This window comes from Coregonus lavaretus, assembly GCF_964263955.1.
Source record: "Coregonus lavaretus genome assembly, chromosome: 5".
Lineage (NCBI taxonomy): Eukaryota > Metazoa > Chordata > Actinopteri > Salmoniformes > Salmonidae > Coregonus > Coregonus lavaretus.
The window spans coordinates 59,961,965-59,975,426 of NC_139992.1; the positions used below are offsets into that span (position 1 = coordinate 59,961,965).

General features: G+C 44.3%; 1 protein-coding gene across 1 annotated transcript in view; it reads left to right on the plus strand.

Annotated features, from left to right (window-relative positions):
• LOC311128743 (nck-associated protein 5-like) overlaps positions 1-13,462 on the plus strand; it is a gene marked incomplete at both ends in the record, with an annotated part of 114,858 nt that overhangs the window by 46,335 nt on the left and 55,061 nt on the right. Inside the window, one exon of the mRNA XM_084160993.1 lies at positions 5,323-5,391. Coding sequence (XP_084017119.1) covers positions 5,323-5,391 — 69 coding nt within the window. The remainder of the gene's footprint in view (positions 1-5,322; positions 5,392-13,462) is intronic.

Here is a 13,462-nt window from a genome sequence, read left to right on the forward strand (position 1 = left end):
ACCACTACATGCTTTGTAAGTAGGAAAACCTGCAAAATCGGCAGTGTATCAAATACTTGTTCTCCCCACTGTATATATTCCCCTTTATTATTTTCCAACCCCGCCACCCTTTCCCTACTTGGAGTAAACTAGTGAACAACAATGCTTAGGCCTCTACTTCAAGCTTATACTTACTATCTACATTTTATGGACACAGTCAATTTTACAATAATTATATTTTGTTAGTTTTTTCTCCTGAACTTCTTCTACTCTCAACCTCTCTGATCATTTTCATGATGTCCATCCGGTTTGCTTCTATATGCCATATCTTTCTAACTGTGCTCTTTCACAAAAGCTCCCAACCTACAACCTATATACTTATTATGGACACAGTATGCTTACATTATTAGTTATCTTGTTATTATTTGTTGTTAGTTGTTATTAGTCCCATCCTTCAATTCCATTCAACACCTCCCATCTATCTCCTAACACCATCCATTTAGGATTTCTATTTGCCGTATATATTTCAACTGTACTGTGATGTCTTACAAAAGTTCTGAACTTTTCTATTCTCATTGTTTCTACAGATTGTGAATTGAAAATAAACATTTTTGCTAAAAGTATTATTATATTATTGATCGATTGACTATGACTTTTCAGATCACCCAGTAATGCTATCTTCAAGGTTAGCTCCAGGTAGATATTGCAATCCTTTAGCCATTCCTGGACCTGTGTCCAAAAACAAGCTACAAATGGACAGTACCAAAACAAATGATCTAATGATTCTGTCTCTTCACAGCAAAATCTGCAGAGCTGGGAAGATTGTATCCCCCATATAAATAACATTATATTGGTAGCAAGAATTTTATATAATAATTTAAATTGAAAGATTCTAAGTTTTGAATCCGGTGTCGTTTTGCGTATCAGTTCATAAACACTATGCCATGGGATCGGTACGTCAAAAATCTCTTCCCAACTATTTTGCAATCTATATGGGACGGCTGTCAATACTTTGGTCCTGAAATGAAACTGATATACTTTTTTATTTATCACAGTTTTCCTTAACCAATTATGTTCTTTAATGTAAGGCCGACAGACAAGTTCCTTACTTTCTCCCCCTTCCACTTACCTCTTCAATTTTTGCGGTAAGGCTGCAATTATTTGGTTGTAATTTTGGGTAGAGCAGACATTTCCATATGTTTTTGTTAGCTGCATGTGCGACATAACTCCACCAGGCCTACCGATGATATTTTACGAAGATTATACCAATTTTAAAAAATGTTGTCAAAAAATAAAGGTTTTTTGTCAATTAGTATATTAGAGTTTTTTTTTAGGATTAAATTGAAATTGCAACCAACTTTCTATGGCTTGTTTTAGAAATGGTGATATTTGGGAGATTATTTCCTTTTCAAATAACTGAAAGTGAGTGGTTGTAATCTGAATAAAGGGAAAAAGGCCATTCTTGAACATTGGGTGAGACAATCTTACTAATTTGCTAGAGAACCAGTTCAGATGTAGGTATACTTTTTGTATGACTGAAGCTTTTAGTGATAGGTCTAATGCTTTAATATTTAATAATTTCTGTCCTCCAAATTCATATTCATTATATAAATAGGCCTGTTTAATTTTGTCTGGCTTGGCGTAGGCAAGACCATAAGCAAATAGGTAAACTGGGATAATACTAAAGAGTTAATCAGGCTGATTTTTCCACAAATTGACAGGTATTTACCTTTCCATGGTAGCAAGATCTTATCTATTTTTGCTAACTTTCTATTAAAATGTATTGAAGTGCGATCATTTATTTCCTTTGGGATATGTATTCCGAGTATATCCACATCACCATCAGACCATTTTATTGGTAAACTACATGGTAATGTAAAAATTGTATTTTTTAGTGATCCAATTCTTAATATAGTACATTTGTCATAATTTGGTTGTAATCCAGAGAGGTTAGAAAATGTATCTAGATCCTCTATGAGGCTGTGGATGGATTCTAGTTGTGCATTTAAAAGAAAATATGAATCATCAGCGTACAATGACACCTTTGTTTTTAAGCCCTGGGTTTCTAATCCCTTGATATTATTGTTGGATCTGATTTTAATAGCTAACATCTCGATGGCCACAATAAATAGATATGCCGATAGTGGACAATCTTGTTTCACTCCTCTTGACAGTTTAAAACTTTCTGAGAAATAGCCATTATTTACTATTTTACACCTAGGGTTACAAAACATGAGTTTGACCCATTTTATAAGAGATTCTCCAAACTTGAAATGCTCCAGGCATTTATATATATACCCCAGACATACTTTAGCAAATGCCTTTTCGAAGTCTGCTATGAATAGCAGGCCTGGTTTCCCAGATTTGTTCTATTGTTTCCAATACTTGCCTTATATTATCTCCAAAGTATCTTCCATGTAAAAAACCTGTCTGATTAGAATGAATAATATCCGACAATACCTTTTTAATTCTATGCGCTATACATTTTGCTAGAATTTTTGCATCACAACACTGAAGTGTAAGGGGCCTCCAATTTTTTTTATGGACTGGATCTTTATATTTTACACTTGTATCCTGTTTCAGTAATAATGAGATCAGACCTTCTTCTTGAGTGTCAGATAATCTACCATTTACATAGGAGTGGTTAAAACATGCTAATAACGGTCCTCTTAGTATATCAAAAAAGTTTTGGTATACCTCGACTGGTATGCCATCCAACCCTGGAGTTTTCCTGGACTTAAAGTCTTTAATTGCATCCAGAAGTTCCTCCTCTGTAATTTCACCTTCACATGAGTCTTTCTGTATGGCTGTTAATTTTACATTATCAATAGAAAAAAATCTCTACAATTAGCTTCAGTTAGAGGAGATGGAGGCGACTGAAACGAAAACATATGCTTAAAGTACTTTGTTTCCTTCTTCAAAATATAATTTGGTGAATCATGGGTGACTCCGTCAATTGTAACCAGTTTCATTAAATTATTTTTGGTAGCATTCCTATGTTGAAGATTAAAAAATAATTTGGTGCACTTTCCCCCATATTCCATCCAGTTTGCTTATATTACACTTGATATTTCTTGAATAAGTTTCTCCATTTATTTTTGTTTTTCCTCTAATTTATTCTGAGCCTCTATGTTACAGTTTTTATTACCATCTATCTGTTCTGTTAGACTTTCTATTTCCTTTGTTAGTATAAACTCTTTTGACCTAAATTGCTTTTGTTTTCGAGATGAGTACTGAATTGCATGGCCTCTAAAGGCACATTTAAGTTAGTTGTGTTACTGTTCACAAGAAATGGTCTCTTAATTAGAGATGAACTGAAGGAAATGCACAGACCTTGGAGTAGTGAGACTCAATAGCAGAAACATTGAGATAAGGGTGCTTTACAATAACTTTTAACCTCAACACAGATTCACATGAATGTCTAAGTCATGGGCATGTGCCTTGGGTTAGAATTATGTTAGTACATGATATGGACAGTTAATGTGTGTCCATTAGATGAAAGGCTTGCTCTAATTAATTTGGTTAGAAGTAAAATCTCATGGCATGACCGTCTTAAGAAGCACCGGGGTTACCTTCAGCTCAGTCAAGTGCCGATGTGTATAGAAGTGGTATCTTTATCTGGAAGACTGGAATTGGTCACAGATATATATTTAGAATATATTTATATGGACATTTATACAGTGAGGGAATTAAGTATTTGATCCCCTGCTGATTTTGTACGTTTGCCCACTGACAAAGAAATGATCAGTCTATAATTATAATGGTAGGTTTATTTGAACAGTGAGAGACAGAATAACAACAAAAAAATCCAGAAAAACGCATGTCAACAATGTTATAAATTGATTTGCATTTTAATGAGGGAAATAAGTATTTGACCCCCTCTCAATCAAAAAGATTTCTGGCTCCCAGGTGTCTTTTATACAGGTAACGAGCTGAGATTAGGAGCACACTCTTAAAGGGAGTGCTCCTAATCTCAGCTTGTTACCTGTATAAAAGACACCTGTCCACAGAAGCAATCAATCAATCAGATTCCAAACTCTCCACCATGGCCAAGACCAAAGAGCTCTCCAAGGATGTCAGGGACAAGATTGTAGACCTACACAAGGCTGGAATGGGCTACAAGACCATCGCCAAGCAGCTTGGTGAGAAGGTGACAACAGTTGGTGCGATTATTCGCAAATGGAAGAAACACAAAAGACCTGTCAATCTCACTCGGCCCGGGGCTCCATGCAATATCTCACCTCGTGGAATTGCAATGATCATGAGAACGGTGAGGAATCAGCCCAGAACTACACGGGAGGATCTTGTCAATGATCTCAAGGCAGCTGGGACCATAGTCACCAAAAAATCAATTGGTAACACACTACACCGTGAAGGACTGAAATCCTGCAGTGCCCGCAAGGTCCTCCTGCTCAAGAAAGCACATATACAGGCCCGTCTGAAGTTTGCCAATGAACATCTGAATGATTCAGAGGAGAACTGGGTGAAAGTGTTGTGGTCAGATGAGACCAAAATCGAGCTCTTTGGCATCAACTCAACTCGCCGTGTTTGGAGGAGGAGGAATGCTGCCTATGACCCCAAGAACACCATCCCCACCGTCAAACATGGAGGTGGAAACATTATGCTTTGGGGGTGTTTTTCTGCTAAGGGGACAGGACAACTTCACTGCATCAATGGGACGATGGACAGGGCCATGTACCGTCAAATCTTGGGTGAGAACCTCCTTCCCTCAGCCAGGGCATTGAAAATGGGTTGTGGATAGGTATTCCAGCATGACAATGACCCAAAACACACGGCCAAGGCAACAAAGGAGTGGCTCAAGAAGAAGCACATTAAGGTCCTGGAGTGGCCTAGCCAGTCTCCAGACCTTAATCCCATAGAAAATCTGTGGAGGGAGCTGAAGGTTCGAGTTGCCAAACGTCAGCCTCGAAACCTTAATGACTTGGAGAAGATCTGCAAAGAGGAGTGGGACAAAATCCCTCCTGAGATGTGTGTAAACCTGGTGGCCAACTACAAGAAACGTCTGACCTCTGTGATTGCCATCAAGGGTTTTGCCACCAAGTACTAAGTTATGTTTTGCAGAGGGGTCAAATACTTATTTCCTTCATTAAAATGCAAATCAATTTATAACATTTTTGACATGCGTTTTTCTGGATTTTGTTGTTGTTATTCTGTCTCTCACTGTTCAAATAAACCTACCATTAAACTTATAGACTGATCATGTCTTTGTCAGTGGGCAAACGTACAAAATCAGCAGGGGATCAAATACTTAATTCCCTCACTGTATGTGAAGGTGTTTTTTGTGTACATATTCAGTTGATCTGGAGGTGTTTGCTATTACAGGCGGAGAACTCTGCCTTGACGATGGAGAACGACAACCAGAGGAAGCAGTATGAACGTTGTCTGGATGAGGTGAGTGTCTATTTCTCTCCCTCTCTATCTCTCATAGACACACAGTTCACTGGGTTTACCCTAAGCTGAAATATTTGATAAGGTCTAGAAAGGACTACGAATTCCTGTAGTTTCCTTACAAAAGCATCCACAAAGTATAGAGCACTGTTGTTCAAGGTTTTGAATCTGATGAGAGTTAAGCATGGGAGCTCTAAGGGATGAGACCTCTCCTCCTGCTCAGAGAGACTGGCCGGGAGTGAAATAGTGTGAGTTGTGTGTGCTACTTTCCTCCTCTCCTCTATTACAACGGGCTGATTGTCTCTCCATCTCCCTTTCCATTTTTGAAGAGGCTTCCTTAATGAGGCAGTTACCATGGTGATTGCTGCCCTCTTGAATTTTAAGTATTCAGGTAGAAGACAAAATGTTTCAACACAACTGAAGTGAGAGTAATTCACTCTGCCTGGGTTTGGAACGTTAGTTTGTGCATGGGATTTTTTTTGGCAGTCTCTTAGGGTGCTTTGTGTCATGATGACATCTGAGAGTTGTCATGACGGCTATGCTATATTAAAGGGCTACATTTTCTACTGAATAGAAATGGTACCACTGACTCTCAACTATTTGGGTAAATTCAGAGCCAAGTCAAGCCAAGCTGTACTGCATGGATCCCCAACTGGCGGCCTGCAGGCCGACAATGCAAATAGTCCAGGTAGCCATGATTAGCTGTTCAGGAGTCTTATGGCTTGGGGGTAGAAGCTATTAAGAAGCCTTTTGACCTAGACTTGGCTCTCCGGTACCGCTTGCCGTGCGATAGCAGAGAGAACAATCTATGACTAGGGTGACTGGAGTCTTCGACAATTTTTTGGGCCTTCCTTTGATACCGCCTGGTATAGAGGTCCTGGATGACAGGAAGCTTGGCCCCAGTGATGTACTGGGCTATACGCACCACTCTCTGTAGTGCCTTGCGGTCGGAGGCCGAGCAGCTGCCATACCAGGCTGTGATGCAACCAGTCAGGACGCTCTCGATGGTGCAGCTGTATAACTTTTTGAGGATCTGAGGACCAATGCCAAATCTATTCAGTCTCCTGAGGGGGAATAGGCTTTGTCGTGCCCTCTTCACGACTGTCTTGGTGTGTTTGGACCATGATAGTTTGTTGGTGATGTGGACACAAAGGAACTTGAAGCTCTCAACCTGTTCCACTACAGCCTCGTCGATGAGAATGAGGGCGTGCTCAGTCCTCTTTTTTTTCCTGTAGTCCACAATCATCTCCTTTGCCTTGATCACGTTGAGGGAGAGGTTGTTATCCTGGCACCACACAACCAGGTCTCTGACTTCCTCCGTATAGGCTGTCTCATCGTTGTCGGTGATCAGGCCTATCACTGTTGTGTCGTCGGCAAACTTAATGATGGTGTTGGAGTCGTACCTTGCCATGCAGTCATGGGTGAACAGGGAGTACAGGAGGGGACTGAGCTTGCACCCCTGAGGGGCCCACGTGTTGAGGATCAGCGTGGCAGATGTGTTGTTACCTACCCTTACCACCTGGGAGCGGCCTGTCAGGAAGTCCAGGATCCAGTTGCAGAGGGAGGTGTTTAGTCACAGGATCCTTAGCTTAATGATGAGCTTTGAGGGCACTATGGTGTTGAAAGCTGAGCTGTAGTCAATGAACAGCATTCTCACATAGGTGTTCCTATTGTCCAGGTGGGAAAGGGCAGTGTGGAGAGCAATAGAGATTGCATCATCTGTGGATCTGTTGGGGCGGTATAAAAATTGGAGTGACTCTAGGGTTTCTGGGATAATGGTGTTGATGTGAGCCATGACCAGCCTTTCAAAGCACTTCATGGCAACAGAAATGAGTGCTACGAGTCGGTAGTCATTTAAGCAGGTTATGTTATTGTTCTTGGGTACAGGGACTATGGTGGTCTGCTTGAAACATGTTGGTATTACAGACTCAGTCAGGGACATGTTGAAAATGTCAGTGAAGACACTTGCCAGTTGGTCAGCGCATGCTCGGAGTACACGTCCTGGTAATCCGTCTGGCCCTGCTGCCTTGTGAATGTTGACGTGCTTAAAAGCCTTACTCACATCGGCTACGGAGAGTGCGATCACATAGTCATTCGGAACAGCTGATGCACTCATGCATGCTTCAGAGTTGCTTGCCTCGATGCGAGCATCGAAGTGTCGGAGCCGTTGTAGTATGATTCAATCTTAGTCCTGTATTGACTCTTTGCCTGTTTGATGGTTCATCTGAGGGCATAGCGGGATTTCTTATAAGCGTCCGGGTTAAAGTCCCGCTCCTTGAAAGGGGAAGCTCCACCTTTTAGCTCAGTGCGGCTGTTGCCTGTAATCCATGGCTTCTGGTTGGGGTATGTACATACGGTTACCGTGGGGATGACGTCATCGATGCACTTATTGATGAAGCCAGTGACTGATGTGGTGTACTCCTCAATGCCATCGGAAGAATCCCAGATCATATTCCAGTCTGTGCTAGCAAAACAGTCCTGTAGCTTATCATCTGCGTCATCTGACCACTTCCTTATTAACCGTGTCACTGGTGCTTCCTGCTTTAGTTTTTGCTTATAAGCAGCAATCAGGAGTATAGAATTATGGTCACATTTGCCAAATGGAGGGCGAGGGAGAGCTTTGTACGCATTTCTGTGTGTGGAGTAAAGGTGGTCTGGAGTTTTTTTCTTCTGGTTGCACATTTAACATGCTGGTAGAAATAAGGTAGAAAGGATTTAAGTTTCCCTGCATTAAAGTCCCCGGCCACTAGGAGCGCTGCCTCTGGATGAGCGTTTTCCTGTTTGCTTATGGCCTTATACAGCTCATTGAGTGCAATCTTAGTGCCAGCATCGGTTTGTTGTTGTAAATAGACAGCTACGAAAAATATAGAAGAGAACTCTCTTGGTAAATAGTGTGGTCTAAAGCTTATCATGAAAATCTTGAGACTTCCTTAGTATTAGATTTCGTGCACCAGCTTTTGTTTACAAATATACACAGACCGCCACCCCAAATATACACAGACCGCCACACAGACCGCCACCCCGGCAGGATAGACCGCCACTCAGCAGTTCTATCCTGCCGATCTAGCGTATATCCCGCCAGCTGTATGTTATCCATGTCGTCGTTCAGCCACGACTCGGTGAAACATAAGATATTACAGTTTTTTAATGCCCCGTTGGTAGGATATCCTTGATCTTAGGTCGTCCATTTTGTTTTCCAATGATTGTACGTTGGCTAATAGGACTGATGGAAGAGGCAGATTCCTCGCTCGCCGTCGGATCCTTAAAAGGCACCCCGATCTACGTCCACGATATCTCTGTCTCATTTTCTTGCGAATGACAGAGATTTGGTCCTTGTCGGGTGTCTGTAGAATATCCTTGGCGTCCGACTCGTTGAAGAAAAAATATGTACAGAATAAATTACAAATAATGCGAAAAAACACACATAATAGCACAATTGGTTAGGGGGCCGTGAAACGGCAGCCATCTCCTTCGGCGCCATTGTCCATCAAGCACTATGATGAAACTGGCTCTCATGAGGACCGCCACAGGAATGGAAGACCCAGAGTTACCTCTGCTGTAGAGGATAATTTCATTAGTTACCAGCCTCAGAAATTGCAGCCCAAATAAATGCTTCACAGAGTTCAAGTAACAGACACATCTCAACATCAACTGTTCAGAGGAGACTGTGTGAATCAGGCCTTCATGGTCAAATTGCTGCATAGAAACCACTACTAAAGTACACCAATAAGAAGAAGAGACTTGCTTGGACCAAGAAACACGAGCAATGGACATTAGACCGGTGGAAATTTGTCCTTTGGTCTGGATGTCACGACTTCCTCTGAAGCTGCCTCCTCTCCTTGTTTGGGCAGGCTTCGGCATTCGTCGTCACTGGCCTTCTAGCCACTGCCACTCCTCATCTCATCATTCCATTTGTTTTGTCTTGTTTATTACACACACCTTGTTCATTTCCCCTCATTAGTACCTGTATCATTTTTCCCTCTGCCCCCTTGTCTTTGTGTGTGATTATTTATTGTGGAGGTTAGTTTAGCTCGGTGGAGCTCCTTGTATTTTGTATCGCCGGGATATTTCACCTGTGTGCCTTGTTTTTTCCCATTGCGCCTGATTACGCACTGGAATGTTTGATGCATTGCTGCGTACCGCTGTGCCTTCGGAATAAACCCTTTTATTCTGTGATTTACCCTCCTGTGCCTGACTCCTTTCAAATCACCCGCCACAGAATCACACACCAAAACATGGAGTCAGCAGGAGAAGAGCCCATGTCTGGAGTCGTGGCACGGGTCCGGGAGCATTCTACAATGTTAGCCAGCTTGGGAGAAGCGATGGATCGGGTTCACCAGGTCAACCAATGCCTGGAGAGGAGAAGACCCAACACGTCGGGACCAGCTGAGCAACCGGATCCAGCCACCCACAACCCATCACCCAGAGGGATTCATCTCTCCCAACCGAGGGATTATGACGGGACAGCTTCCCGCTGCCAGGGATTCCTCCTGCAGCTGGAGATCTACTTCTTGTGCATCAGCCCGGCTCCATCGGAGCGGGAGAAGGTGTCCGCCCTCGTCTCCTGCCTCTCGGAGAAAGCCCTGGAGTGGGCCAACGCGGTCTGGAGTGAAGCAGGAGCCGCGTTGGATAACTACAGGGAGTTCGCTCGCCTCTTCCGGGCAGTTTTTCATCACCCGCCCAAAGGAAGAGAGGCCGGCGAGCGGCTGGTCCAACTGAGGCAGGGGACGAAGACCGCGCAGGGTTTCGTACACTAGTGGCTGGGTCCGGGTGGAATGAGCGGGCCCTGATCGACTGTTTCCGGTGCAGCCTGCCGGGATACCATGTTTACCTTCGACCAGCTGGTGGACATGGCCATCCGGTTGGACAACCTGCCTGCTGCAAGAGGACATCCTGGAGGGGGCCTGCCCGTTTCATCCCCCCTCAACCCGGATTCAGTTCCGATGGAGCTGGGTGGTGCAGCGATCCGGGAGAACGGAGGACGACAGCTCCAGTGTCACTCTTGTGGCAGGAGAGGACATTCGGCTGTACGCTGTCGTCAGGGTTCTTCCGGGTCTGGAGGCAGCAGGCAGGGCACTCTCGCATCACCCCAGGTAGCACAAAACCACACTCGTTCTGAGCCCTCTGCTGCGCACTGCAGCATACACGTCACCTACCCTGATTACACAGTGGTTTCCCAGCGTAAGGCACTGGTCGATTCAGGCGCAGCTGGGAACTTTATGGACAGGTCGTGAGCACATAGTCTAGGTATTCAATTGGTTCTCCTATCCATTCCACTTCCCATCAAATCACTTGACAGTTGACCATTAGGGTCAGGTTTCGTTAGGGAAGTTACAGCACCAGTCACGATGGTTACGCACAAGACCCATAGAGAGCAAGTCACTTTGTTTATTATTTTGTCCCCTGATTTCCCTGTTGTGTTGGGTCTTCCCTGGTTAGCACTACACAACCCCACCTTTTCATTGCCACAGAGGGTTAACACGGGGTGGTTGCGAGAGTGTCAGGGTAGGTGTCTAGCTATTTTCGTTGGTGTAACCACGGTGGAAAGTTCAGACACTACCTCCACTGTGCGCATTGCGATTTGGTGCACTCAGGCGTCCAAATTACCACCTCATCAGGCGGGGGATTGCGTATTAAACTTTCGGGTAGACGCTGTGCCTCCCAGGAGCCTCCCAGCGGTCGTGTTTTCTGTAGTGTCCTTTATGTAAATAGCCTGTTTTTTGTTTTTTGTCTTTTTTGTATATATTTTTCAATCTCACTTTCCATCCTTTAACTAAATATACTTTCCTGCAACCCGCCTCACCCAATGTGGAACGGATTCTGTTGTTTCTTCATACATTTTTATCCAGAACCTCTGGCTGAAACTAGCCAGCTAGCCAGCTAACTAGCTACTTGCTATTAGCCACCGTTAGCAGTTAGCGGTCTTCACCATTGTCTGTGTGCCCATGGCCTGCACTTCCTACCAGCCAGCTCTAGCATGGACAATTGTCGGCCAGTCTGCACATTGCGCTATCGAGCCAGAGCATATTGGATTTTCTGCCGGAACAACTGGACCTTAACACCGGATCATCGCTAGCCAGCTAACTAGCTACTTGCTATTAGCCACCGTTAGCGGTCCTCACCATTTTCTGTGGCCGTGGCCAGCACTACATACCAGCCAGCCAGCTCTAGCCTGGACTATTATTCGGCCAGTCTGCACTGGCTGCACAGCGCGTTATCGACCCTGAACATATAGTTTTTTCTGCCGGAATCACTGAACCATTAACACCGGATTCATCGCTACTAGCTAGCTGCAACCAAATGGACGTTTTGTGGTTGGCTAATCAGCCCTGAGTTAGCCTTGAGCCAGGCCCATCTCCCGGCTATCTACCTCTCTGTCAACCGGACGGGACCTCCTAGTGTCGACACGGAGCCCCGCCGATCCAACACGACTGGTCTGCCGACGAAATCGTCTGATGTGGTTACAACAGGCTTCCCATTATGACGTTGACCACGAAGATCCATCTGCTAGCCCCGGCCCGCTAGCACACGCTAGCCGTGGCCTCTTGCTAGCTAGTGCTATAGTAGCCCCCGAACTACCTCCGAACTATCCTATTGCTGTTCACCGGACCTTATGATAACTCAGCTATACAGCTGATGCCTGTTGGACTGTTCCATTTTACGGTACCGCATAATGTTGATGTTTAGCCTCAGCCCAAACTTTGTCGCCATTACCAGCTGTTGTCTTAGCTCTCTCGAATTACATCTGTGATTGCTTTATGCCTCTCTCCCATGTCAATATGCCTTGCTTATTGCTGTTTCGCTTATTTCTTATTGTACTATTTCACTGTAGATCCCCCAGTCCAGCTAAACCTGCCTCAGACAGCTCCTTTGTCCCACCTCCTATCCTTCCATATGCTTTTCTGTACATAATGCCCTGAATCTATTCTACAACGCCCGGAAACCTGCCCCTTTTTTTCTCTGTACCCAACGCACTAGAAGACCAGTTCTTAAAGCCATTAGCCGTATCCTTATTCTACTCCTTCTCTGTTCCTCTGGTGATGTAGAGGTTAACCCAGGCCCTGTAGCCCCCAGTATCACTACTACTCCCCAGGCGTTATCATTTGTTGACTTCTGTAATCGTAAAAGCCTTGGTTTCTTGCATGTTAATATCAGAAGCCTCCTTCCTAAGTTTGAGTTATTCACTGAGTTAGCACACTCCACCAACCCTGATGTTCTAGCAGTGTCTGAATCCTGGCTTAGGAAGGCCACCAAAAATTCAGAAATGTCCATCCCCAACTACAACATTTTCCGTCTCGATAGAACTGCCAAAGGGGTTGGGGTTGCAATCTACTGTAGAGATAGCCTGGAGAGCTCTATCGTAATATCCAGGTCTGTGCCCAAACACTTTGAGCTTCTACTTCTAAAAATCCACCTTTCCAGAAATAAGTCTCTCACTGTTGCCGCTTGCTACAGACCCCCCTCAGCCCGAGCTGTGCCCTGGACACCATATGTGAACTGATTGCCCCCCATCTATCCTCAGAGTTCGTACTGCTTGGTGACCTAAACTGGGATATGCTTAACACCCCGGCCAACCTACAATCTAAACTAGATGCCCTCAATCTCACACAAATTATCAACGAACCTACCAGGTACAACCCTAAATCTGTAAACATGGGCACCCTCATTGATATCATCCTGACAAATGTACCCTCTAAATACACCTCCGCTGTCTTCAACCAGGATCTCAGCGATCACTGCCTTATTGCCTGCGTCCGTAATGGGTCCGCGATCAAACAACCACCCATCATCACTGTCAAGCGCTCCCAAAAACACTTTAGCGAGCAGGCCTTTCTAATTGACCTGGCCCGGGTATCCTGGATGGATATTGACCTCATTCCATCAGTAGAGGATGCCTGGTTGTTCTTTAAAAGTGCTTTCTTCTCAATCTTAAATAAGCATGCCCCATTCAAAAAATTCAGAACTAAGAACAGATATAGCCCCTGGTTCTCCTCAGACTTGACTGCCCTTGACCAGCACAAAAACATCCTGTGGCGTACTGCATTAGCATCGAACAGCTCCCGCGATGTGCAAC